Source organism: Malus domestica, chromosome 05 (genome assembly GCF_042453785.1).
Source record: "Malus domestica chromosome 05, GDT2T_hap1".
In the NCBI taxonomy this organism is placed as follows: domain Eukaryota; kingdom Viridiplantae; phylum Streptophyta; class Magnoliopsida; order Rosales; family Rosaceae; genus Malus; species Malus domestica.
The window spans coordinates 5,222,740-5,250,613 of NC_091665.1; the positions used below are offsets into that span (position 1 = coordinate 5,222,740).

Here is a 27,874-nt window from a genome sequence, read left to right on the forward strand (position 1 = left end):
GTGTAAACTCATGTCTTTCTTTCTTGGGTACAACTGCTTGCCACCACCATTACTATCACATCATATCACTTTCACTACCGTTGTTGCCGCTACCAGCGTTGTTTCAATCTAAATTATTCCGAATAATTTAGATTGAAATTGGAATGTATTTAACTATTACGAGAAATCTGAGTTTTTGGTCTGAATTTTTCTAGTAAGTTTCAATTTTATTCCACTAAAAAATACATACAAACAAGGCAATTCCAAATTTAGAAACTGTGATTCGGTCCAAATCAGTCCAATCATCTTTTAAAGTTGCATCATAACAAATCCATTACAATACCATACTAAATAGCTGTTGCATAAAAAAAAGCAAGACATTTAGCAGGCGCCTACTTCTTCCCGAGATCCTCCAATGCCCTCCGAGGTTTCAGAGTTTCCGCTGCCGACTTGGTAAATCGATCAACCTTTGTGCTTCTGAAATTTTCCTTCATATACAAAGTATTCACCACACTCATGGGGGTACTAGGGATCAAATTCTCTTTCTTCTCCAACCTTGCGGCACAAGAAACAATTTTACTGTCCTTCATATCTTGCTTCCAACATTCTTTCTTAGGTGATCCCGACTTATCTGAGAAACACGAGCATGGAGCTTGAACAATTAGCTTTCTTTTTTCATGTAAATTAGAGTTCGAATAAACGCATAGAGGGTAAGGACGATGAGAGATGATGAAAAATATGCTTACCTTGTTTCGAAACAAAATATGGAGATGCGAGACATTGATCCACACTATCATCAACAACAGGGTTTGGATCACTTGCTGCAAGGATATCAAAAGGACCATAACTGATGCCGCTCATCTTAGCATCAATATCACCAGTCTCATCACCTTCCTCCTTTAGTCCACCTACAAAGGTGATCTCATCTGACATAGGAGAAAGAGTGGATCCCCGAACTTCCTCTGCCATTCTTTCCCTACCATCTCCACGTTGCTCTGCAGAAACTTGTGCAGTTCCCTGGACATTTTCTATTTTTTCTTTCACATCCTCACCAGCTTCATTGGCATTGATAAGCCCTAGTACAACTGAAAATACAGAAAAAATAATTATTTCGAGCATAGATTACTAGAAATCTATGCTCACATCCAATAACTGTAGCTTTCCAATCTATAGACTTCCAATTAACAATGAATTCCGGCTATTGAAGTAAAGGATGGTTGTCTCATATGATTATATCTAATATCTTAAAGTCTTGGGATCGTAGTTAATATTTAATAGTGAAGTTTAAAACTCAACACTTACCACAGCTTGAAAAATCAGTAATAGGAGAATCGGCATGGCAATTACTATCCATTTTCTGGGCGGACCTTAGCTCCTTAACTTCCTCTAAATTACGCACAGGATCACCATGTTGACCTGCAGCAACTGGTGCAGTACCAACATCACTTTCTTTCCCTTTCTTCACATCCTTGTGATCTTCAATCATTGAATTGACATTTGACATCTCTGGATCTGATTTCAAAATGATATCTATGTTGTCATCTTGGAAAAACTCCATCTCAAAACTGGTGAATAAAGGCGCGGCAACATTCAACTTCGAGGCTTCATTTTCTGATTAACATTAAATATAAACAAACCATTAGAGAATGAAACATTTTAACGATTGCAGCTGAATGAAGATTACTTGTTTTAAAAGAAAACAACCCATAGATATATAGATAATAGTTGGATTCTAACCAACGTACTGTTTTCACCCCACTCCCCACCCCATCATTTGCCACCAGGCATAAAAAGTGATAACAAAAATATAACGATAAAAGGTAATAGAAATTGAAAACAACAATTAATTCGCAGTAACTTATTCACCCTTATGCAGTGAGCACTAACCATGACTAGAAGCAATAGCTGGAGAATCAGCAGAGACTCTTTCTGCAATTCCAAATTTGTCACCTTGCATAGGCAGATTCCTCCTTTCGGGATCATTTCCTGTAAAGAGGAAAAGGAAATCTGTCAATAAACATAATAGAGTGCAGAAAATCAGTTAAAAAGATAATAAACCGTTATACACTCTACATAATGATAAGAGGTATAGTTAGCTACTAGTAGTAATTTATTGTACATAATTCAAAAGAAGATGCAGAATGCAAAGACACAGGTCAGTTAAATGTTGTGCATTGAGAAAGTAAGGTCACCAGAAGCATCAAAATTAAATTGCTCCTGAGAATCAAAATGGATAACGTTGGAACTTGATTCTGAATCCATCTTCCTGAAGTTTTCTATTCTTTCTGTAGTTTTGTCATCCGCAGATATGGAATCACCTGAAGCAGCAGAACAACATGAATCTGTATCAGAAAGGATTGCTATGCAATTTGATGAAGTGAATAAATGCTTAATTAGTGCCAACAAAATGAAAATAAAAAGCAAAATATGTTTACCTTCTCTCAAAGCTGAACTTGCATATGTGGGTTCTTGATCCACAGTACCTTCAACGTCAGGGTTCAGATCACTTCTTGGTGCAGGCACATCAAAAGGACAAGAATTGATGCCACTGATCTTAGAATCAGTTGATATTTTGCCTGTACTTCTGTGGACTCTAGAGTATTCAATACTACCAGTCTCATCATCTTTCTCCTTTGGTATTTCATTTACAGAGGCGTTCTCATCTGAAACAGGAGTGTATGTGGATTTTGGAACTTCCTCTCCCATTTTTTGACCAAGATTGTCACGTTGCTCTACAAACACTAGAGGAATTTCCAGAACTTTTTCTTCTTCTTCCTTCACATCCTCACTACCCTTATTGTCTTTTATAAGCACCGCATCGAGGTCCTGACATTCATCTCTTGTGCCATCTCCTAAAAATATTTTCATCTCAAAATTGGTCAGTCCAACAGATTCAACATTTAACACCAAGGCCCTATATAACCGAAAACACAGAAAAATAATTATTGCAACAAATCCTCTTAACTTTCAATTTTACAACCAGGCTTAGCTAAAAAGATTAACTGGAAATATAAGTTCACGTGCAATAAATGTAACTTCCCAAACTATAGACTTCCAAATGTTGGGCTCTTCATTAAAATTGAAATAGCTTAGACTCTTGGAATCATAATTAATTAAAAATATTATAGTGAAGTTTAAAATTTAACACTTACCACAACTTGAAAAATCGCTAATAGGAGAATCGGCATGGCACTGAGTATCCTTTTTTCGAGCGGGCTTTAGCTCCTCAATTTCCTCAAAAATACGCTTAGGATTATCATGTTGACCTGCAACAACTTGTGCAGTACCAACATCACTTTCTTTCCTTTTCTTCACATCACTACCATCTTCAATCATTGAATTGACATTTGGCATTTCTGGATCTGATTTCACGGTGCCATCTATTTTATCACCGTGGAAAATCTCTTTGATCTCAAGACTGGTGAACATAGGTGAGCCAACATTTAACTCCAAGTCTGTATCTTCTGTTCAACCCAAAATTACAAAAACAATTAGAAATGAAACTTTTTAATAACCAGAACATATATAGATGAACTCCTTGGATACAAACTTAGGCACTACCTTCACCACACTTCCCACCCCCACAACCCCCAACTCCCAACTCTATCCTACCTGGCTTAGGAAATGAAGATAAGAATAATAAAATACAATTCTTGAGAATACGAAAACAACTATTAACTCGCAGCCACTTATTCACTCTTGTGCAATAAGGACTGACCATGACTAGCAGTAACGGGAGAATCAACTGAGACTCTTTCTTCCATTCCAAAATTTTCACCTTGCTTTTCAGGACCATTGTCTGTGGACAGTAAAATATTTTTCTCTTATTAAGCATCATGCGGTTTAGATATTAAAATGTTTGCATTATCAGTACAGAAAAAGATAAAGAAAATACTAATACAAATAGATAATTGACTGCAATACACTCTAAATAATGACAAGAGGAGTAGAATAGCTACAATAAATAATTTAAATGTACATAATTCGAAACAACTATTATCATATAGTGTTCATTAGATGATAATTCATCAGTAGATAAGGTTCAACAGAATGTCAGAAGCACAAAGCAAAGACCACTCACAGGGCAGTGAAACATGGTGTGTTCAGAAAGTACGCTTACCTGGCCCAAAACTATCCATGCTAGACGAAATGACAGAAAATGAATTGACATCTAATGAGTTTCTTTCTTCTGATAAATTGCCACCATCCGACATAAGTTCTACTAACTTAGTAGCATCATCAACATTCTGAATACCAATTATTTCTCTCACGGTTCTAATATCAACTTCATTTGAACCAACTTCACCATTTCTATGGCCATACAAGAATTCAGTACCATCAGCTTCACTATTGTCAGTCCTGAAAGGACACTCCTTGCAGCTAGATTTAACCTCCATCTTCCCGACATTTGCTATTCTTTCTGCAGTTTCGTCATCTGTGGATATCGAATCACCTGAAGCAACAGAAGCACGTTTATCCAGCTCTCCAACGCTTCCAAAATTGAATTCATCTAATTGCAATGGAGTTTCTGAAACCTCATTTGATCTCCCATTTGCAACATCAATGCAAACACCCAAAGCAGGGACATTCTTGTAAAACTCGACCATCCGTTCAGTAAACGCCATATCGGAACCTTCTGAACCACTGGTCATTACACAAGCTCCCTCTTCAACTCCTGAATTTCTGCATTTATCTAAACCAGCATAAACAGAGTCGCCAGTCCTAGAAGCTTCAGTGAATATTGCTTTGCAGGTGGAATCGATAGAACTCTTGACCTCAAAATATTCATCCATAGCTTTCTCACGATCAATATACTCTTGGATAATAGCAGATGCAGTATCTTGCTCCCTACATCTTTCATTAACTTCCAAAATACGCTCTTCTGTGAGTGGAGCATTAGCAAGTTGCTTTTCATCTGGTTTTTTAGCTTCATCTTGTTCTGCATTCCCAAATACTGTATTCATCTCCCAGCGAGTGAAAATTTCAGACTCAACAGCATGCATTAAAGCCCTATTATCTGCAAATCCAAGATCTACATGTTTATACTTAGAAATCAAGCTAAAATGATATCCAGTTCATTCAAGATCATCAAGCAGCGTGTCATTCTAACATTTCAACATCAAGGCAATTTAAATAAGAAACTGGTAAAACACCAGAATAACAAATGTTCGGAATTGGTTACAATGGATAAAAAAGAGGCATTTTCTAAAATATATTCAGGTTTATTTCAACTTCAAGGCAATTTAAATAAGAAACTGGTAAAAAACCGGAGTATCAAATGTTTGGAATTGGTTACAATGGATAAAGAAGAGGCATTTTCTAAAATATATTCAGGTTTTAAAGCTCATCACTTCTCATAATCGGCATCATAACATTTTAACATGTTAGGTAGAACATTAGTCTGCTATTATCAGATAAATGATGGTTCTGAGTCTTCTGACTATGCAATAATGATATGTGTCAAATTAGCAAGTCTTACAATACCTTTCTGGAAATCAGGTAGCCCTTCAGCATTTTCTCTGAAAGTTGCATTTATATCCACATTCGTGCTATTCATGGTATCCAAGTAAGCTTTCTCCACTATACCGGTCTCTGCTTTACTCTCTAACACAGCATTGTCTTCTTGAAAGGTTGTACCCTCATCTAGACTGTCATTTCCTACAAATGATAAGAATAAACAAAAAGCATTACAGACAAAATTTCAGCTTCATTTGTTCCCAACCAAAATCGGCATGTCATATTATCACCTAACTTCATATTTATGTACAAAGTGCTAGACCATGTCCATTAAAATCAAACTTGAAAAAAAAATTACTAAAAGATGAAGAATCATTAAACAATAAACACTGAGACAATGGCCCCACCTGAACGCATTTGAGGTTTGGCACAATAGTTATCGGCAGATAGTTTGACTTTTCTAATACTGTAAGTATCAGCTATCTCATTGGTTCCAGCCAAGCCAGCTTCGATTTGTGGCACTCTGTCACTTTCAATGTCGTTGCTCAAAATAATGCCATGACCCCAGCTACTACGATGAATCAGTTCACCTCCAACCAAGCAATCACCAACATTATCTAAATTAGACTCAGTTTTTGAATTCGCACTTCCATAATTTACAGCACTATCCAGTATTCCAGCATTACCATCCATATTGGTATTGTCATCCATGTGGATACAGTCATTTGAAGAAAAGGATGTACATCTCTTCATCTCCAAAGAAGCATCCTTTTTTAGAACTTCACTATCTACAGACAACAACATTTTTGAAGGACCTTGAGACTTGTTGTCATTCACATCTTGCATTTTTGCCAGATCAAAATTAGAAATAGACCCTGACTGTCTCTCATCCACCTTTGAATCCGTAGAACTTTCATGATTTGAACAACCCCTCACACTTGCTGCCACTGCATGCTCTTCAAGAACACCACTAGAATCCTTATTAGCATTGTCATTTGTGTACATAGAGTCTTCTGAAGCCAAAGAAGGACGTCTCTTCTTTACTTCAGAAGCTTTCTTGTGTATGTCAGGATTACCACAAGTCACTTGATCCAGTTGGAGAACAGATTGTAGAACTTCACTGTCTACAGACACCGCTGTACTTGAAGGAACTTCATATTCGTTCTCATTTACATCTTGCATTTTTGCAAAGTCAGAACTAGAAATAGACCCCGACTCTGTTTCGCCAATCATGGCAACCATAGAACTTTCAGGATTTGAAAAAACTTTCGTACGAGCTTGCAATGTGTGCTCTTCCAGAACACCAACCAAATTAAAGGATAAATTTTGGTCTCCATGCACCAATGCCTCATCTCTTTCATGTAGATTTATGCCTTCAACTGGTAATTTGAATTTATCTTGAAGTTGATCCCCTACTGCAGATTAAATAATAATTAGTATCGCATAACTTTTTCGATAACTATCACTAAATTGACACTAATTTTTAGGAAATGAGAAAGAATATCAGTCTCGTCTGTCCGTTCTAACGATCGACCAATATATAACATCAAAAATAGAGTTTCTAACTTAGTTGACATGATTGTCCATAATGCCCTAAAGATTAGGAAATGAGAAAGAATGTCCATCTGCTTCTCCTCTATCTGTTCTAAGGATGAACCAATAAGTCAAAGATAGAGTTTCCAACTTAGTTAACGAATTTGTAACATATGATCATAAAAGAGGGGAAAAAAAGTAAAAGCACAAGTCTTGGTAATCAAGGCCACAGAGAAAATTTAACTGAACCTTAGTTGTGGAAGTTTAAGGTCAAGAACATTTATATCATGTATTGGAGAAAAATTCATGTACTGACCCTTGCTCATTACATGAGGGAGCTCGAAGGAAGAAAAGTTTTGAACAAGTTCACCAGCAGCTGAAACAAAGAAAACATACGTACATAAATTATGACAGACATTTTCCTTGACACAAAGAAAAAGTATAACAAGGGGGAGTTTGTTGAAGGCCTTACTATCTTCAGTTTTTGAGTCGCTTCCAACTTTATCCATAATACTTTCTTCTAAGGCGATTGGACTGGTTCTGTCACCACCAGAGAGGTCATGCCCATGTTTCTCTTTAATGTTTCCAGAAACATTTTCATTGCTTTCCACAAAGACCTCCTGCTTATCCTCAGCAACCTGACAATCTGTCTTGTCAAGTACACCATCATCCAACTTGGAGTTTCTTTCAATGCCCTCACTAGCATACTCTTCAACAACAATTTGTTCAAAATCTAATGCTTTAAAAGATTCATTATCTTCCCGCACAAAAGCATTAGCCCTCTCATGAGCACATGGGAGCATCACCTTCTTGGAAGAAGTTACTTCATCAGGGTGTTCATTCGCATAACTAGGAAAGTCTTCCCTTCCAATACAATTTATATTGCTTTCTCCTACAGTAGTAACTCGAGCTTCAAACTGATTCCCATCTACACATCCAGCTGAAAACAACGCAGCATAAAAGGGGTTTGGTTAACACAACCAACTACAACTGAAAACTATTTAATCGAGCTGTACAACTTTTGGAGCAAGTATAAGTCCAGTAAATAATGCTTCTATTACCAATAGCATAAAAGTGATATAGAGAAATTATGCTCAAATGTTGTGATTCATTAATAACCATTTAACAACAGAAGCATCGCATACGCATGAAAATGAATTAAGAAATTATAAAATGAAACATGGAATACCTTTCTTTACTAATAAAAATGCTGGTAAAGTTACTGCAGTATCACTGGCCACGATTCCATCCTGATAGAATTCTCTAATTGTCTCTGCACTAGCTTCCGCAGTATTGCCGTCTGAATCCGTACAGACTGGCTCGCCATCGCTTATAGGTTTTTCATTTTCTTCAAAGCTTTTAGAGAATGACTCAAATTTGCTTATGGGTTTTTCATCCACTCCATCATTTCTTTGGTTTATCGTCTCAACAGTCAACGACTCGTCTGTTTCCAAGTCCAATAGCTTGGAACATTCACCTACAAATTAGACGAACTCATTAAGCGCCAAAATTAATTATAACATCCATTCAACAAAAGCATCATTAATACCCTTACCTTCACAATCTGGTTTAGATGTAGGTGATTGACCATCACCAAGACAGGTAAATTTGGAAGAACCCCCATTGATGGGCTTATATGGACAGTCTACTGGGTTTTGTTTAACGAAGTTATCATGACCAGTATCACCTCTGTTCAATGATGGACAAGAACGATCATCCAAATAACCTGCAGCAGTGTTATCATTGATGACATCATCCACCATAACACTGTCCACTGTATTAATTGCTACATCCTGTGCCATTTGGACTTGAGATATACCTTGAAATCTTGCAGATTCTGAGGGATGATTTTCCTTCATATGCGCTAAGATTTCCAGTGCTTTATCCTTGTCAGGATATAGAGAAGACACTTCAAAACAGGAAGGCTGCCCCTTTGCAAACGATTCCCTCCTCTTGGTTGATTCATTCCTCTTCTTGCTTGAATTTTGTACAATTTCTTTGCTGGAGCTAGAAGAACCAACATCATTCTCAAATCCTGCAGATTCCGGAATATACAACCCAGCATCTATATCTTTTTCAACTTTTTCTTCAAGGGGTGAATTGAGATTAGTAGACAAAACCTCCTCCGCTATAATTGGAACCCTAGATTCAGTTTTTGTATTATTTCCAGCAGCTATACCAATGACTTCTGTAACTGCAACAAAGTCACGTTTGGATGCATTACGTGAGGATTGACTTTGGGGCCCTTTACTTGAAGGGTCATTTACAATATATGAACTTCCGTTTTCCAATGTTGGCTCTTGAATTTTCTTCACAAACCCATCATTTTTAACACCACCAGAAATTTCACCCTTGTCATCAAAGGCTTCTGTTATAAACTTTTCACTACCATTCCTACTGGACCGCCTTACAGGCTTAGTAACATTAGAATATTTTACAGCAACTAATTCTGTTGATTGCTTCACTGTTCCAACGGCTTCATGATTTCTCAGCTTCATATCATCAGAATCAGTAGAGGGAAACAATGTAGTCTTGCGTCTGGACCTCCTTAAAGGACCATTGGGTAGGAGAACAACACCTTGTTCTATTGTTTCTACACTTTGCTCAACTTTGGAAGCTCTTTCCAAATCTGTATTCCTTGGCCGTTTTCTGGTATCACCTTTTGCCAATTCCTTGCCCTTCTGGACCACAGAAAATCTCCGCCTCGACGTTGTACTTGGGCCCTTTGATGGTTCTTCAAGTTGAGGAACCACTTTGCATTCTTCTTGGCCTGACAATTTTCCCACAAACTCCATTTTAGGCATCTTTCTCCTACCAACAAATTTAGTTTCTATCAATTGCCCACATACAGAGTCTCCATCCCTAGCTAAGTTCCGTTTGGACCTCCTTATGTTCTGAAAAGATCCAATAGATTCGCCAGCATTGTTATCACTGTCCACACTCTTCTTCAGAAGTGCAGCAGACTTCCGCCTCAGTGACTTCTGATTTTTGCCCTGAAAGGTTTCTTCAAGTTGAAGAACTTCTTGACCCACTTCCTGAACCTTGAGACTATCTGTTTTACTTTCAACTCCTGAACTCTTCCCTTCCACCTGAGTCCACGAGCGTGTGATCCTACCACCAAGATCAATTTTTACTGGTTCCTCATTCAAAACACTTGAGACTTTGACCTTAGTCGCATTTCCTTTTCTTGCAGGAACAGTGTCTTCTGAAGTCTCATTTGGTAAAAGAACCCCATGACTGCCTTCATTTTCCTTGGTTTTCTTCAAACCCTTTGGCGCTAGACTCTTCCTCAAAGCCTTCAAATTTCCACCATCTTCACTCACCACCACCCTGCTTCTCAACTGTCTTCGAATCAACCCATGACTCAAATTTGCACTTTCTGTATTACCATCAAGTCTTTCATTTACCTCAACTTCCAGAGGTGGTTTATCACAAATATCAACCTTCTCCACCCCAGTTTTTGTTTTCTTCTTTCTGTGAAGAGGTGAAAAAACTGCTTCTGCACCTCCTTCAACCGATTTTTGCACCCTAGACCTTGTAGCTCTACCTCGTTTTTCAACAATATTTATATCAACCGATAATTCAAGTCCTTCAGAATCTTCGAAAACCTCAACATGCTTATTCTTCTCTGACACCTGCTTGACAGTCATTGTCTTCCTCTTTCGCGGCTGTTTCTTCTTTGGATTGTAATTGCAATCCGAATCCGAGTCTTTATCCGTACCCACAAAGTAAAAAGTTTCATTTTCTGGACTGAAGGTCACTGTCTTCACCTTCTTTGCCCGAAGGTCAGAATCAATTTCCCCTTCATTTTCTTCTATATCTTTACAGACTGGCTCAATGGATTCTTCATCTTCCTGTTTATACAAAAAAAAAAAAATTCGAAAAACGAAAAATGTTACCGAATTAAACAAAAAACCACATCATAAAGTACATAAAAAGGAGAGAAATCACCTCCAAATAACAAATTGAAAAATTATATTCATAATTTGAAACCCAATAAACCACCCCCATACACACACACGCATTTTCCCCAATTGAGTTGAGGGCTTCTTGAAAATATAACATGAAACCCTGAATTTTCTTCTCAATAATTCTCTCGGCATCCAAGCAGAAAACAGGACTAAAGAAAATAATCAGAAAGATGAAAACATACGATATGGATATAATAAAGATGGAATTTTTCTCTTTAGGACGGGATTACCTTGAGAAGCAAAGTGAGCCTGCTGGCCATTTCAGTGTTCTTCAAATTTGCAGGAATCCCGTGCTGTTTACAAAGTGATTGAAGTTGCTTCCTCTTCATCGCATGGAAATCCATCTCTCTCTAATCACAAATTCAAAATTCAGGATTCAAAATTGGAAAAACAAATTGAAACCCACATCATAGAAAGCACAAAATTAAAATATGAAATAACAATGGGGAAAAGTTACTGGTACCGGTTCTTGTTCGCCAATGCGAAATTGGCCTCCCATAAACGTCAGAAGCTTTCGGAGGAAAAGAAAGAAAGAAAGAAAGACCGAGATAAATGTAATTAATCAATCAAAGACGGAGGATTTAAAAGGGTCTGCGTGTTTTGGTTGTCAAGAAAATTGAATCCGCCTTTTGGATTTCGACGTTTTCATTTTCCGAATAAAATAAAAAGGAATCGGTTTGAATTCCGGTTTTAGCTTTTTCTGCTGTTTTGAATTCAAATGGGACGAGTTTCCCGCTTTCCAACATGAAGAGGAAAACGATCGTAATTTTGACAAGTAGGCGTAAGTGCATATTACAGGTGTCATGTGATTATAGGATGCTTTGAATTTGAGTTTTTACTTTTTCCTTTTTTCTTTTTTTTTATTGGGAAGGAAAGCTTTGAATGGGAATTGAATCTTGAGGAATAAGGGGGTGTTTGTTTGACCTCTTTAGCTTTCACTGGACTGGACTAGACTAAGAGTTAGTCTAGTCCAGTGTTTGTTAGCAGAAGGGACTAACTTTAATGAGATTAGGTGGGATTCGCATGGACTAAAGAGCGCACTAGGGGGTCTTAGCGAGAGACCCCGAAAAGCATCGGACTACTAAGACCGTTTCTGGGTTTTGCAGCGTCTCGAGAAATCCAAGCGTTCCCTAAGTCACCTTCGTCTCTCACTCCCCTGACTCCACAATCCCCCACTTCCCGCCAGTTAGCTTACCAGGCCTTGCTGCAAGCCAGTTTCACCGCTCCCCAGAAGCTGTTTGAAGATTCGACGACGAATAACCCGATTTCTCAACACATTTTTTGGCCAAAACACAAAGAAGGGGAGAATTTGGGAATTGCAAAAACCCCCAAATTTGCTGAGAACGCAAGAAGTGGAGGGCAAAGAGGAGAGAGATTTGACTAATTGGGAGAAAAGAGAACGGCAGAGAGATAGGGGTTAGATGCAGAGTTTGATAGAAACAATGAAGATAAGAGAAAGGAAAGTAAATTAAAAATAATATTTTATAATATAATCTTTGACTTTTTTTGTTTTTTAAAGTAAAAGTAAATTAAAAATGATAAAAAAATATTTTGGGCTTTAAAATAATTTTAGTCCATAAATTAGTCCGACACTACACCAAACACTTCATTAAGCTAGTCCAGCTTAGTCTAGTCTAAGCCAGTCCAGTTTAGTCCATGTAGCTAGTCCAGTCTGAGATAGTCCGGTGCAACAAACGCACCCTAAGGGTTTCAAATGACTCTGGCTTATTCTGGGTTTGGGTAAGAAATTTAAATAACAATAGCAACTAAATTTTATTTCACTAAGTGTGGTTTGTTATATAAATTCTAAAATGTCATTGTGCTTGATTTTGCTCCAAGTATTCCAATTTTTTTTTCTTATAGTCTTTTTCAAGGTCTTCATAGGTCTTCATCTACCCATTTTGCTATGAGCTTTAGTCTTATAATCGCATCTTCTAAATAGATAAGAGAATTTTTTAAAAGATAGAAATTAGGGTAAAGTGCAAAAAATTGCCTCAACTATTGGTGTCACGACACTTTCATACCTCATCTTTTAAAATTGGCAATGTCATACCTCATCTTACGAATTTGTGACAATGTCATACCTCCGTCAATTTTTCTGTTAATTTCTCAGTTAATTGCTGACTTGGCTTGATTCGGGACCCACTTTCTATTAAAAAATTATTAAAAACTAAAAAAAAATCATTTAATATTTTTTAAATATTAAAATAATTAAGAAGGTTATTAAAAAAAAAAAAAACCAAACAAAACTTCCCCCATGCGCCCTCTCTCTTCTCCCTCATCTTCATCTCCCTTCATCTTCTTCCAACCTACTGCAACCCAGAAAAAAGAAAAGAAAAAAAAACAAAAAAAACAAAACAAAAAAAAATTTGTCCCTTACCCCCCCCCCCCAAGCGCCCTCTCTCTTCTCCCCCATCTTCATCTTCTTTCCTCTTCTTCCCCCTATTTGTTGCAACCCAGACAGAAAATTAAAAAATTAAAAAAACAAACAAACAAACAAAAATCCCTCCCCCCCCCGGCACCCTCTCTCTTCTCCCCCAGAAAAAGAAAAAAAAAACAAACAAAACTTCTCCCCCCCCCCCCCCCGCTCAACTTGCAGAAGAAGATGAGAGAGAAGGAAAAAAAAAGTCCCTCCCCCCCAACCTGCAGAAGAAGAAGAGAGAAGGAAAAGAAAAAAAAAGGTCCCTGCCCCCCCCCCACCCAACCTGCAGAAGAAGAAGAAAAAGAGAGAGAAGGAAAAAAAAAAAAAAGGACGGATACCCAGTTCGTCCATCCCCCTGCGTGCCCACCCTTTTCCCTCCACATACATTCCCCCCATTTTCTCTGCGCCCAAGTTCTCAACGAGATCTGGATTTTTTTATTTTTTATTTTTTGGGTTGCAGGTATTGGGTGCGAGGTTGGGTGCAGAGGGTGGGTGGGAAGGTGGGTAGGTTGGGTGCGGGGAGAAGAGGGGGTGGGGAGCGAGGAAGACAAATTTATTTATTTTTTTTTTTTTCGGGTTGAAGTTGCAGGAAGGTTGAAGAAGAGGAAGATGGGGAGAAGAGAGAGAAGGGGGGAAGGGGACGAATTGATGTTGGGTTTTTTTTTTTTTTTTTTAACTTTTCTTTATTATTTTAATATTTAAAAAATATTAAATGATTTTTTAATAATTTTTTAATAGAAAATGGGTCTCGATCAAGCCACGTTAGCAATTAACTGAGAAATTAACAGAAAAACTGACGGAGGTATGACATTGGCACAAATTCGTAAGATGAGGTATGACATTGTCAGTTTTAAAAGATGAGATATGAAAGTGTCGTGACACCAATAGTTGAGGTAGTTTTTTGTACTTTACCCTAGAAATTATTATTATAGAATTTGTTGCCGAAATTTAGTTGTGCCTTGAGGGGAGGGGATGGTAGGGTGGTGTGGTGGCGATAATGGTGATGGTGCCGTCAAAGGGGGGGGGGGTGGTGGTGGGACAACCATGGAAATATGGTGGTAATATGGGGGAGGGGGATGGTAGGGGTGGTGCGATAGTGATGATGGCAATGGTAAGTGAAACATTTTTGGCTGAATAAAGTAAAAAAGTTTCACATCGATCATCTTACATAACAAAACACAATTTATATTAAATGGTCTCACTTCTAATTTTCCTGTAGCCTTTGTGATAAAACCACACATGAATCTATCGATTGCAAAAATGGCTTAAGTTTTATTAAATAAGTGAGACTAGTAGACCACTGGTCCATCAATAGTGGTAGAGCCAGACATCAAGGTTAGCAAGGTTATCATATACTACACTAAAGGGATGGTGAATATTTGAATTCGAGACACAGTAGGTTGAAGATGAAGGGGCCCTATATATTGAGTAATTTGAGTTTACCATTAGTTGTTTGTTAAAACTCAACCTAGTCCGAATATGTATAATGTTAATGTTACAATGGAAGTTCTTTTATGAACAAACGATATCATCTACATTCAGAGGGTAGGGTAATGGGCTAAGCCTCACAATGGCTAGCAATAAGGTGGTTCAACTTCGCATTTGGTGAGAATCGAAACTAAACCTCTCACTTACAAGTGAAGATGAATATCACTAGACCGTATTAAGTCGTTTCGATGAAAGTTCTAATAACTTGTAATAAGTTTCCAAATTCTTCCGCAAATTCCGAATTATACACTTGACTATATTTATCGATAAGCTAGTATGGCGGCATATGGGTGTGCTTCTTTAGGTCATAACTACGATCATTCTTCTATATGGTTTCATAATTTTCCAAAATAATATTACCGAAGTATAAAGTTTGATTTGTATGGTTTTAGAATCTGTCTAGGATCCTCTTTGTAATGTTATTTCAGTTTCTCAAAAAAAAATTAAGTCTAACAACTTGTTCTGACAAAAAAATTTCTAACAACTTGACTCATAATTCGGCAATTGACAAAGAAAAAAAGACTCAAAATTAGTTTCTTCCAGCTAATTAGTAACATGATATATTTTGTGTAGTTTCAAATTTTGTTCTTGGTTTCTGAATAAGTTGAAAATAAAAAAAAAAATCACTTGATTATGAACAAGAAATCTATGTACCCTTTCGATTAACCCAAAATGAAGTAAATTGAGCTTCTTATCAAGGATTGTGTCATAGAGAGGTTAAATCCATATTAGGTTCCTTTTTATGCCTTGGCAACAAGAACTTTACATTTTCTTTATATCGATGTAAAGAGAGAACCACAAACTGATTAGAAGTAGTCCAAGTCAGTTTGCAAGCCCCATTGAAAATGTAAAGACAGAAAGTAGAGAATAAGTAAATGATTGAAAGTAAAGAAATCGAAAATACTTGTCAAATGTTAATCAAAAGCACAATAAACTGTAGAAAAGAGATAACAACTTGAAAATAAATGACAAATAAAAGTAAATAAACAAAGTTTATGTTGAATCCCACATCGGCCAGAGGGAAAGAAAAATAAGAGTTTAAATAGGATTAACTCACTCTAACTTATATTGAGGTCTTTTGTAATAAAATCACACACCTAACATTGGGCATGTGGTAATAATCAAGTTGGAGACAGTATCGATGTTGTTAGAGTGGGGCTCTCGGCCCATCGACCTAAAAAATTCAACATGGTATCACAGTCAGGGGACATGCTTGTACTACCACGTGATTGGGTGGGTCACCTTTGGCCTCTCGCGATAGGTGAATCCTGACTTGGCTCCACATAGGCCCGTATTGCCACGTGATTGGGTGGATCCCCTTTGGCCCCAAGTGTTGGGTGGGTCTCGACTTGGCTCCACGTGATTGCTGATGTGTGGTAATAATTAAGTTGATGATAGTATTGGTGTTGTTGGAGTGGGGCTCTCGGCCCGTCGACCTGAAAAATTCAATAGTTTAAACATATATGGGCAAGTTTAACCTGCAATGGGGCAAGGTTGTAAGTGCACAAAGTGTTTATGAAATGAAGTTTATACAAGAAATCATACTACATGCAATGTGATAGAGCTATAACAATGAAAGTGAAAGGGTGCTTGAGCTACAAAAGGAATTTATAAAACGCAGGCTTGCAGATCTTTGAAGTCTTTTTATATATTGAGAGTACTTTTCTTCTTTTTTCTGCTACCTTTTAGAGAACCACCTCTTTCTTCTAGAGTAGACCTTTCTTTCTCATTTCATTCCCTTTTATATAAGTTGTTGATGTTATTACTTGTTAGATGATGGGTTTCCACTCGGTACCTCGAGCTTTTATCCCCTTAAAACTGCGAATCTGCCACTAGAAAATCGACTGAGCAGCTTTCTTTTAGTGTGAAAAAGGATTTTTGTCACCCACAGTGCTACGTCATAAAGTTCTTTAAATCTTGAGATGTGCATTGCTCACTTGCTGCCAAAATAAATAGCAATAAGCTTTCCACACTAATTACTAGTTTGGTACTGATGTGCTTTTATAAAAGTGGGTATAAAAAAAAAGTTGAGCTCAAAAAGGTGTTTGGAAGACGCTTATTTTCACAATTTTAGTGAAAAAAGCTGAAAACATGAAACAGCAAAAATGAGCTTATTCTCAGAGCACAACAGAAGCAGTTTTTTTTCAAAGCACACTAAGTACTAGTTTGGTACTGAAGTGCTTTTATAAAAGTGGGTATAAAAAAAAGTTGAGCTCAAAAAGGTGTTTGACAAACACTTATTTTCATAGTTTTAGGTGAAAAAAAAAGCTGAAAACATGAAGCAGCAAAAATGAGCTTAGTATCACAGCACAGCAGAAACAGTTTTTTTTTCAAAGCACAACAATACCAAACCAGCTCTTAGTACTGGTTTGGTACTTAGGTGCTTTTATAAAAAGTGGGTATAAAAAAAAGCTGAGCTCAAAAAGGTGTTTGGTAAACACTTAAAAACAGTTTATTTTCACAGTTTTTGGTGAAAAAAAGCTAAAAACATGAAGTAGCAAAAATGAGCTTATTCTCACAGCACACCAGAAGCAGTTTTTTTTCAAAGCATAACAATACCAAACCAGCCCTTAGTACTGGTTTGGTACTTAGGTGCTTTTATAAAAAGTGGGTATAAAAAAAAGCTGAGCTCAACAAAGTGTTTGGTAAACACTTAAAAACAGCTTATTTTCACAGTTTTGGGTAAAAAAAGCTGAAAACGTGAAGCAGCAAAAATAAGCTTATTCTCACAAGAAAAAAAAAAAAAAACAAAGTCTCAAAACCATAAAAAAGTCTTTGCAAATTCCTGCAGCACAGCAGAAGCAGTTTTTTTTCAAAGCACAGCAATACCAAACCAGCTCTAAATCCGGCTTGTTGGGCCTTGAACATGCCCAATATCTTATTTCAGTCCAAGCAAAGCTTATTTGTGATTGGTTGAGGACCGTAAAGAATGCAAGCAACACTAGTTACCGGAGGTACGTATTTCAATTGTAAGAGCAACTCCAACGTGACAAAGGCCTCCTAGGCAACTTACTATTCAATCCCCTCCAATGAACAATAACTGCCTTTTGCATCTCCACCCCTAAACTGAATAGTCATGGCAATAGGCAATAAAATATTGGTATTTTTATTTTATAAAATAATACAAAATAATTTTATTTGTAATTTCGGATAAGATTTGTAATCGTTCTCGTTGCGTCACGTGTCATTGTCCGAAAAGACAATTTTTGGTGATAGATTTCTATAAGATTTTTATCCAATGTCGTCGTGCCACGTGTTGTTACCTTTTCAGAATCATTGATAATCGATTTCCAATAAGATTTTTAACCAATCACATCGCGTTAGGTGTCACAATCTGTTTACAATCTTTAAGGATAGATTTCAATCATATTTTTAACAAATGACGGCATGCCATGTGGCATTATCTACAACCTAATCCTTTCTTTTTCCTCCTTATAACCTACCATCCATCCTAAGAAATCACACACCAAAATCAAAATCTCTATCATTATTCATAGTTTCTGCTTCCTTCTTACAATGTCTTCTTCAAGGATGTTGTGGGAAATCGATGATGTTGTGGGAAATCGATGAGCAAGAGAAAGAATTGTTTTAAGCAAGGGGAAGAAATGTTTAATCTCCAGGTGGGTGAAAATGAGATGGAAGAGGATGAGGATGAAGAGCATAGAAGGAGAGATGACAAAGTAAGAAGCCAAAAAGCCTCACATTCCCGTCGAGTCATCCAAGTTATGGCTCAAATCTTTAGGCCCAACCGTTATGCAAACATTGATAGAAGCAGGCAACGATGAGGTACAAATCTCTTGGACGATTATTTTGTCCGTAACAGTGCATTCCTTGATACGTAATTTAGACGTCGTTTTAGAATGGAACGACATTTGTTCAACAAAATCATGATTGCTATTTGCAACCATGATTCTTACTTTGTGCAAAAGAATGATGCTTTTGGTGTTATGGGTCTCATTCCTGAGTAAAAAATTACTGCTGCCTTGTAGATGCTTGCATATGTAGTCATATGCAGACCAAGTGCATGAGATAGCGATGATGGGGAAATCAACCATACTTTAGTCCCTGATGAGGTTTTGCTCCGCAATCGAATCCATCTACACCACATAGTACATCTGGAGAACTTGCAAAGGCTTCTGAAGAAGGGCGAGATGCGAGGTTTTTCTGGGATAATTGGAAGCATCGATTGTATGCACTGGACCTAGAAAAATTGTCTAAGTGCATGGCAAGGAGCTTATGGGGATAGAAAATGAGCAAAAAGTATCATTTTGGAGGCGGTGGCAACATTTAATACATGGATTTGGCACGCTTTTTTCGGTGTTCCGGGAGCTCAAAATGACCTTAATGTCTTTGCCCAATTCCTAGTGTTCAACGATGTCCTGCAAGGAAAAGCACCAAGAGTCACGTACTGGGTCAACGGACATAAGTACCACGGGTCATACTACCTAGCAGATGACATTTACCCAAGGTGGTCATCGTTTGTCAAAACAGTGCCACGTCCGCGAAGTGCAAAGGACAAACACTTTGCAAGCTATCAAGAGGGGTGTAGGAAGGATGTCGAGTGTTGTTTTGGTATCCTCCAAGCTCGTTGGGCGATTGTCAGGGGTGTTACCATAATATTTGATTTAGAATCGCTTCGATCCATCATGATAACGTACATCATTCTTCACAACATGATTGTGGAAGATGAGGACGATTATGATGCTGTTGATGAATATGAGTCAGACACAATAAATAATTCCAGAACACAAATATATTGTGCACATGACGCCATTGAAGAACCCGTGCAACACGAGCCATTACAAAGGGATGGACGTTACAATGAAAGGCTCATTCAACGATATACTTCACTTCAGGACCCATATATGCACAATGCATGGCAAACTGACTTGACAGAGTACCAGTGGGAATTGAAACAAGCTCAAGAAACTTAAGTTCATTTAGTGTGTTTGTTTTTATTTGGTGTGTTTATTTAATTTTTTTTGGTGTGTTTTTAAGTTCATTTAGTGAATTTTTTTTTATTTGGGGTGTTTGTAATTTTATTTGGTATGTTTATGCAATTTTATTTGGTGTGTTTATGTCCTTTGAATAAAGATTCTCTCGCGGGCCCCACTGACTGAAAAGCTGTCGGTGACACACCCCCTAGCGCCTGACGCAAATTTTTTTATAACGTGGTTGACGTTATCCTGACGTCATTTGGCCTCAGGCTCTCGGACCATCAATTCGAGTTGGGCCACTCACTCAGGCCCCCTAGCCCACATGCCCGCATGGGCTGGAGCAAGGAGCTAGGGCTATTGGGTCAAAAAAATCGCTGGTGCATCAAACTATTGGTCCCGGTGGAGTTGCTTTAAAACACTAGTATATGCTCACACACACTTTTTTTTTTTAAATGGAAGGAGAGAGGAAGAGAGAGAGAGAATGTGGAGGTGGAGAGAGAAGTTTATTTTTTACTTTTTTCATAATTAGAAATGTGAGAATCACCTGTAGGTGAGGCTTAAACAAAAATAAAAAATTTTGTTTTATAAAATTACGTTATTGTCCTTAACTTTTTTATTGTCATAGAAGACTAAATGGTATTTTCACCATCTTTTGGCCGATAAAGAGGGTTCTATTAGCATGTAATTTAGATAATAGCAACGAAGAAACGTATAAAACAAAACACCAACTTTCCTTCAAATAGCAACACTTTAGTTTACGTTTACAATTCAACCAACCTAACATTTACTTTAAGATTAAATTTACATTTGAAAGTGGTGGGTTTTCGTGGTAAATAGGGTCTTGATTGACGTCATCTGGATTGGATGAGGATCCTATCCGGATCCTCTTTGTGGGGATTCTAGGAATTCTCACATCATGGTTGTTTATCGTACATCGTGGGATCATTTTTTGTTAGGTACTATTTATGTTTAATTTTAAATAATAAAATTCAAAATAAATTTTGACCGCACGATATACGATAAACGGCTAGGACGTGATGATCTCTAGGATCCCCACAATTTGAATTCGGATGGGATCCGAATCCATCTGGATCCACACCTTTATTCTCCTTAGTCTAGCTTGAAGTACTAATACCACTGTAATAACACAAAACCAAAAAAAAAAATCATATCACAACATATGGCATTGCAAATCTAGTAGTACATTCTTTGCCCTTGTGAGTTCGATATCTTATTATGTAATTTAGCCTAAATGCCCCACCCCAAATGGCCAACCAATTGTGTGACAAACAATGTGTATAACGAATAACATTCACAGAGATAAAATCATTAATTTTGACAGATATGTTCATATCCAATTTATATATTCAATATCTTAAATAAAAATAAAATACATTAATTTACTTTCCTAACGAGTCCATTTATTATCAACTTGACCCTTTAAGGCTCGACGTAAATGCTGAATTTTCTCATGTGTTCGTGTCATGTTTTTGGATAGTGCATGATTTTGCCAAGTCTAATTTTGTTAGTTGCACTTAAATATAACTAGATGTAGTATGGCAAATGGAAATGCAAGTGTTATGAGATCGTGCCAATTACCACAAATGTTCGGGAGTTCATAAGAAAAACAGTGTAGGTAAAAATAAAAGTGCGGTAAGTGGCTCTTTACCACAGTGATGTAAAGAAGTTGAGTTCTTACGTGACGGTATGAGTTCGAACTCCGTTGATAACTAATCTAACAAAATCAATCGTTTAACAAAAAAAAATCGATTGTTTAACCAAAAAAAAAAAAAAAAGTGCAGAAATCACTCCCTAACACTGCATTGGATCGGCACTTCATCAATTTGGTCAATAGCCCAATGAGGTAAGCTGAAAATACCGGGCTTTAGGTCCGATCCAGAGAAAAGAACATTACATTAAATCTCATCTGATTCTCCTTCGTCTCAAAGCAGTCCTCCACTCCTCTGAACCCAGACAAACTTTAGCCTTCCGACGACGCCGACGCCGACTACGACTGCTGTAATCTAAGGGGTTCAGCAGCTAATAGGTATGCCTAAGACTTCTTACTGGTTGCGATAGTCTTCAGTTGCTTACTCTTTCTCTCTCTCTCTCTCTCTCTATAAATATATATATACACACATATATATTATCAGTACATGTAAAACAGATGTTTACATACAGAAGGAAACAAACATGCATATCCTTGGATTTTTAGTGCTCAGTGAGATTGAATAAAATTTGGGTCCATCAAAATTTTAAAATTTTATAATATTTTCTGGGTTTTTGATTTCGTTTTCCAATTTTTTGTATTGGAATGTGGATGTTGCTTGGATATGGTTTGAAATGTGAATTTAATAATTGAAGATTGTAGACTAAAGCAACGAGAATCAGGATTAAAATTAGCTTAATTCGATAACATTAAGAAGAAATGATTAGTGGGTTTGGGTGTTTTCAGGAGCAGATATTCAAATGGAAGCCAAATTTTTTCGATTTCTTAAGATTGTGGGTGTGGGATACAAGGCCCGAGCGGAAGCCGAAGGACGCATGTTGTATCTGAAATTGGGTTACAGTCATGAGGTAGAATTGACCGTTCCTCCTGCGGTTCGTGTTTTCTGCTTCAAGAACAACGTAGTGTGCTGCACCGGAATTGATAAAGATAGGGTGCACCAGTTTGCTGCTGCTGTTCGTAGTTGTAAGCCACCTGAAGTCTACAAGGGCAAGGGTATAATGTACGTCGATGAAGTTATCAAGAAAAAGCAAGGAAAGAAATCTAAGTGATTGGATGTCTCAAAGCTTATCTGTGGCTGGAAATTGGTAATCTTCTTTTTTTCTTGTTGGTTGTAATCAGAAGATTCTAATAGGTTGGTAATCTTCTTTTTTGAGCTGGGATTTACATTTGAGGATTATATTGTGTTTATCCTTGCAGCTTTTTTTAGTGATCGAAAACAAGTGTTATGATTCTTGCTTTAGCGTTTTATTTTACGGGCTCACATACATTGAATGTTTCATTTTCTTATCAAATGGATAAGTAGAACTTATTACATTGAACTGGCTATGGATTTTAGGCTCCGGTTGATACCTGTACCGGTATCAAACGCTAAACGCAGTGCAAACTTTTGGTGTTTGTTGCTTTGTGATTATTTGTTAACATGGTGTTGCTAGGATTGAGTCTTTGGTATGCCAGACGTAGTGTGTTGGGCTGCAATAGAAAAATCATGGAACCGACTGTTGTGCAGTGGATCCCATCGAATTGCTATTACAGTTCGCGATATTACATTGCTGGTGCTGAAGGGTTATTCTGCTGCTAGGGAGTTTAGCAAGGCCGTCAGTAGTCGTGAGCCCCAGTGACTGTCATCCAAGTCGCTAGTGATTTGCACTGCTAAGGCTGGAGCCTGAATACCCTATATCTCACCCCTCCTCCCCACTCCCACTACATTTTGTTTACATGGTGGAAAAAGCCTAGCCCCTTCATTCATGTCTTGTTTTGTAGGGAATGGATTTACCGGATGCCCTCCCAGTTCCCATACACTCCCATCCCCTCCTATCTGTGCGATCACGGTTAAGTCACGTCAACATTTTATCATTATTGCTTTTTGTATTATTATCTCTATAAAAAATTAATATAAAATGTTGACGTGACTTAACCGTGACTGCACAAAATAGAAAATGATGGGAGTGTATGAGAACTGGGAGGGCAGAGAAGCCGGGTCCTATGGGATGGTGATGTTTGATTTTTTTTTGTTTTTGGTATGGTTTGTGTTTGTCGTTGGGATTTTGTGGTTGCCACAAAATGGTAGGAATGAAAGCGATAGAGTGAGAGTTGTAGGGTCCAGTCGAATCCAATCATGAGCACCAAACGTAATAAGGAATGCTAATCCAGTTTAAGACTCGTAACAAACCTGCCCAGTGCGTATCCGTCAAGGTGCGTCAGTTGAATACATCAACTAAGTAATTTAACATGACTACATAAAAATTACATAAAAGAGATGAACAAGTAAATCATAGTGATCTTGTCTTTGTAAGTAAACATTTGGATTGGGAGGAGTCATTGATGACGTTTGGAGTCAAAGCGTTTTAAAATCCTATTGACTCCCCTATGATTTTAAAGTCTATTACGATGCTATCAAATCTTAATTTGACTTCCCGAATATGAATCTAGTCTTATTATATTTATTGAGAAATAACAACAGCAATTCAAGGCAAAATCCTTTTCAAAACTCTCTGAACTTTACAGATTTCATGCAGGTTAGTTAGCATATAACAATCAGTACTTTGCTCAAAATGTCAACTATGCAAATCAATCTATCACATACCAAATTTATTTTACCATGTCCACAGTTTATTCTTACAGTACAACAGAATGACGTTTACATGAGAATGTAAACTGTAAAAGTACCATCCAAAGCAATGGTAAATGGTACCAGCCTGCGTTAATCTATATTGTTACATAAAACAGTAGTTTAGCAGCAAGTAGAGATTAACAAGAACATTTTAGACCAAAGGCAACAGCACATCACTCAGACAAAGTTATGACTGTTTCCTTTTGCGTTCAAGATAAAAATAGTTAGACTGAAATTTCAAGACCGCCCAAACAACATGACGGAAACCAATCTCAGGCCAGAGCACCGAGGGAGAGTACAAATAACAGAACGCACTCTGCCACAAAAGAAAATTGCTCAACCGGGTCTCACCTGAAGTACGGATTAAAACATCAGGGTCTGGTGCAACCGCCATATACATATGTTTTTCAATATCTGTCAATTTTACAATCTTCTCCCTTTCATTCTCTTCATTGCCTCCAAGTTTAGTTAGACCATACCCAGCTTTAATTGCATTCATCGAGCTAATCTCGTCCAGTTTTTCTTCACACGATTCTTGAACAGCATGCACAATCTCATCAGTGGAAGTGTACGCAATACATATTGACAGCACTCCTCGGGAGTTATTGGCCGTGGCTGCCATAGCCCTCTCCGCTGCCGACCTGACAGGTTCACTCAAGAGCTTTAGGTTCCCAATAAAATGTACCCTAACTCCATACTGATTCACTATGCTTTCTTCTTTGATTAACCCTTCGATCTTCTCCTGCATCAGGTCCATCAAGGATTGAACTTCTTCAGGATTCCTTTTGAAATTCTCAATACTAAACGCATATACCGTTACATATGTCACACCCAACTCAAAACAATACTTGAGCATGGACATAAGAGCCAAAAACCCAACCCTGTGTCCATCCCCATCCATCATCTTCCGCTTTTTAGCATATCTTCTGTTTCCATCCATGATGAAGGCAATGTGACGTGGTATGGGACGAATAGATATTACAAGAAAGAGACATCTCCTCAAAAAACTAACTATGCTCCAAAACAAGCGGGTTGCTATATTGCCACTGGTTTTCTCCATCCTAGAGCCCTGTACAACTGTCGAGTTCTCTGATAAAACCGATATGACCTGTTAGTTAATAAACAAAATTTATCCCAAACTCCTGAATCTACAGCGACATTGCCCAAAAATCATGCTCCCCTCCCCTTCTTATAAAACAAATTTAATGCCCGAAACTTCAAATGTAATTGAGCTTATTAAACTTCAAAAACGCAAAAGATTCATGAACCATCAGCCATAGAATGCATAATGATCAAGTCTGTATTTTTCCAGCTATTCCCACTGTCAGGCATTTCATCAAACACATCCAGTGCTTCAAAAGAACGAGAAATTTTCTCAGTGCCGGGTAGTTTCAAGTGGGTGCTCCACGTGTCATAATATAAGCGGAGGGACATGAAAAAAATTTATCATTTCCGCCACTTTGTATTATGATACGTGAAGTACCACTTGAATACACCGCACTTGGAAAAATCTCTCAGAAGGAGAACCTTTTCGACAAACCATGAGAAATGAAGCACACAGAACAACACTGTTACTGCATTAGAGGTGTGTTGTACTAAAACCCATTTCCCAGCAGAACTCAAACGAACAGTTGAGCTCACAAAACGCAACTTGCGCACTGTTTCTTAACGAAATGATAAAAAGGAACAAACTTGGATTCCATGAACAACTAAACAAAATTTGAGGATTAAAAACATAAGTAAATATGTATAATTACGGTACGGAAGACGAGAGAAATCAGAAAGTACCTACTGGTGATTAAGCAAATATGTTCATTGTTCTATTTAGATATATTTTATTTCTTATTTGTATATTATGTTAGAGGTCGCACTTGGTGCGATGACAAGTGCCTTCGCTCATGAGCGGTAGGTCTCGGGTTCGAGACTTGGGAGCAGCCTCTCCATAAAGGGGGGTAAGGCTAGCCGACATTCACCTCTCCCAGACCCTGCGTAAAGCGGGTGCACAAGACTGGGTACGACCTTTTTATTTGTATATTATGTTATTGTAGCATGCATTGCACTTCCGCAAATTCGAAGAATAAAAAGAAGCAGCTAATCAAGAATGCAATGCTTAATAATCTGAAAAATCACAAAATTAATACTATGACCAAAATGGTGATTAAGCAATCAGATTAACCCCGTTAAATGTGATTAAGCTCTAACTTCTGATTAGAAGCAGCATAAAAGAATCGAAAACACGAAATAGGAAGTAACATTGTCAACTTGCGAGAGATAGGAAAATCCCAGAACCTAGAAACACCCACTCCATTGAACCCAAATCATAAACTTTTTCTTTTCGATTTTCTCGGAAACCAAACAGAAGATTGGAAAATCAGAGAGAGAGAGAGAGAGAGTTACCGGTGAAGAATCAAATGCAGAGTAGGGCGGAGAAGGGCGGCGATTCCCCAGTGAAAGGTAAGAGTTCAAAGACAATTTCGCTCCTGCCGTCTCTCTTTGAAGCTGGAATCACATACAAAAATATCTACGTAGTACCTTCAGTTTTTTACTTTATTTATTAAATGGCCCCTGAAATTTGAGCCAAGTTTAATTTCCGTCCATGTAGTTTCAAATTTCAGAGAAATTATTAGATGGTACAGTACCACCAAGTGGCACTGACAGTTGATAGTACCCACCAACAAATGCAAGACACGTGGCAAAGCTCACAACTTCGACTTCCAGCTCATTTTCCCGTTCCTCCTCCTTGAATCGGATCCAGAGGGAGTTCCGATCCGAGTTATGCCGTCCTGGATCTCCTGGAATTGGCTCTGAAGCACATTCGAACGGAACCCATCTTCTCCAAAAGACCCTTCAATTGCAGCAGGGAACCATCAAACTGATTCATCATCGATTGTTTGAAACCAGAAACCATCTTCGCCATTGTCGAGCAAGTTTGCTTCTTCTTTTAAAGATTAAAAATTAAATTTAAAAAAAAAAACCCAAAAATTAAGGATCGAAATGTTACGAACGCGATTCCGTGAAACATGGACAAAAAAGAGAAAACCCCAATGTGCCTAGCGTGTTCGGTGATCAAAGAAGGTGCATTTTTCAATTTCTGAAAAAACAAAACCCTAAAAACAGAGGACATACTGAAAGCGAAAGAAAGGCTGCCATTGCTGATGAAATGAAGAAATCGCACACCTTTGAGTTGGAATTTCTCAGCTTTGAACTTGAAATCGACGGCTATGGAGGAAGGAGGGCGCAAAACTTGACGCTTTAGCCGCTGGTTCTTCTTCTGGAAGCCAAAGATGTGAACTTTGTCACGTGTCATGCTTTTGTTGGTAGGTACTACCAGCTGTCAGTGCCACGCGGCGGTACTGTATTATCTAATAATTTCTCCAAATTTCAATGTGATTGCTTAGTTACAAATTTCTTTCACAATTTGGTGTGCGACATTTAGGAAACTCACAATTTTAATTGCTAATTTCATAAATAAATTGACTGAATTAATTATTATCCTTGCGCTGCAATTAAATTTGCAGTACTAAATTTCACTTTTGGTCTTTTTAGTTACTCTGAGTTTCACATTAGTCCCTAGAGTTTAAATCGTTGCTTCGGATTTTGGTTCGGTTTCCCTCGCTTTTAGTGAACTCAGTTTTCTTCGGGGGCCCGGGGGGGGGGTGTTTTTTTTGCCTCGGGTTGGTTTTTGGGTTCTTTGGGTTTTTTATTCCGCTCTACTAAAAATGGATACTTTGAAGACATAACTATTAA

At 37.7% G+C, this 27,874-nt stretch overlaps 3 protein-coding genes across 6 annotated transcripts; 1 reads left to right on the forward strand and 2 right to left on the reverse strand.

Annotated features, from left to right (window-relative positions):
* Positions 1–185: 185 nt before the first annotated feature.
* LOC103432737 (uncharacterized) lies at positions 186–11,660 on the reverse strand. Of its 3 annotated transcripts, XM_070822983.1 has the most exons (18): positions 11,404–11,660; positions 11,171–11,290; positions 8,789–10,823; positions 8,525–8,695; positions 8,159–8,446; positions 7,442–7,909; positions 7,286–7,345; positions 5,844–6,851; positions 5,464–5,637; positions 4,100–4,996; positions 3,698–3,778; positions 3,132–3,443; positions 2,415–2,831; positions 2,172–2,297; positions 1,867–1,965; positions 1,282–1,590; positions 726–1,064; positions 186–610 (listed from the first exon to the last, which is right to left on the reverse strand). In XM_070822983.1, the coding sequence occupies exons 1-18, from the start codon at positions 11,437–11,439 to the stop codon at positions 372–374; spliced, it is 7,179 nt and encodes a 2,392-aa protein (XP_070679084.1). In that variant the 5' UTR covers positions 11,440–11,660; the 3' UTR covers positions 186–371. The 3 variants fall into 3 exon arrangements, with proteins under 3 accessions (XP_070679084.1, XP_028957723.2, XP_070679083.1); XM_029101890.2 differs by having other exon boundaries at positions 8,525–10,823; XM_070822982.1 differs by lacking the exon at positions 3,698–3,778 and having other exon boundaries at positions 8,525–10,823.
* Positions 11,661–21,670: 10,010 nt separating this feature from the next.
* LOC108173245 (large ribosomal subunit protein uL6m-like) lies at positions 21,671–22,747 on the forward strand. Of its 2 annotated transcripts, none has more exons than XM_017331961.3 (2): positions 21,671–21,834; positions 22,249–22,747. In XM_017331961.3, exon 2 carries the CDS (start codon positions 22,257–22,259, stop codon positions 22,563–22,565), a length of 309 nt encoding a protein of 102 aa, XP_017187450.1. In that variant the 5' UTR covers positions 21,671–21,834; positions 22,249–22,256; the 3' UTR covers positions 22,566–22,747. The 2 variants fall into 2 exon arrangements, with proteins under 2 accessions (XP_017187450.1, XP_070679086.1); XM_070822985.1 differs by having other exon boundaries at positions 21,694–21,834; positions 22,243–22,747.
* Positions 22,748–24,076: 1,329 nt separating this feature from the next.
* LOC103432740 (dehydrodolichyl diphosphate synthase CPT3) lies at positions 24,077–27,363 on the reverse strand. The gene is made up of 2 exons (XM_070822986.1): positions 26,525–27,363; positions 24,077–25,216 (listed from the first exon to the last, which is right to left on the reverse strand). The coding sequence occupies exon 2, from the start codon at positions 25,185–25,187 to the stop codon at positions 24,315–24,317; it is 873 nt and encodes a 290-aa protein (XP_070679087.1). The 5' UTR covers positions 25,188–25,216; positions 26,525–27,363; the 3' UTR covers positions 24,077–24,314.
* Between the last annotated feature and the right edge of the window lie 511 nt (positions 27,364–27,874).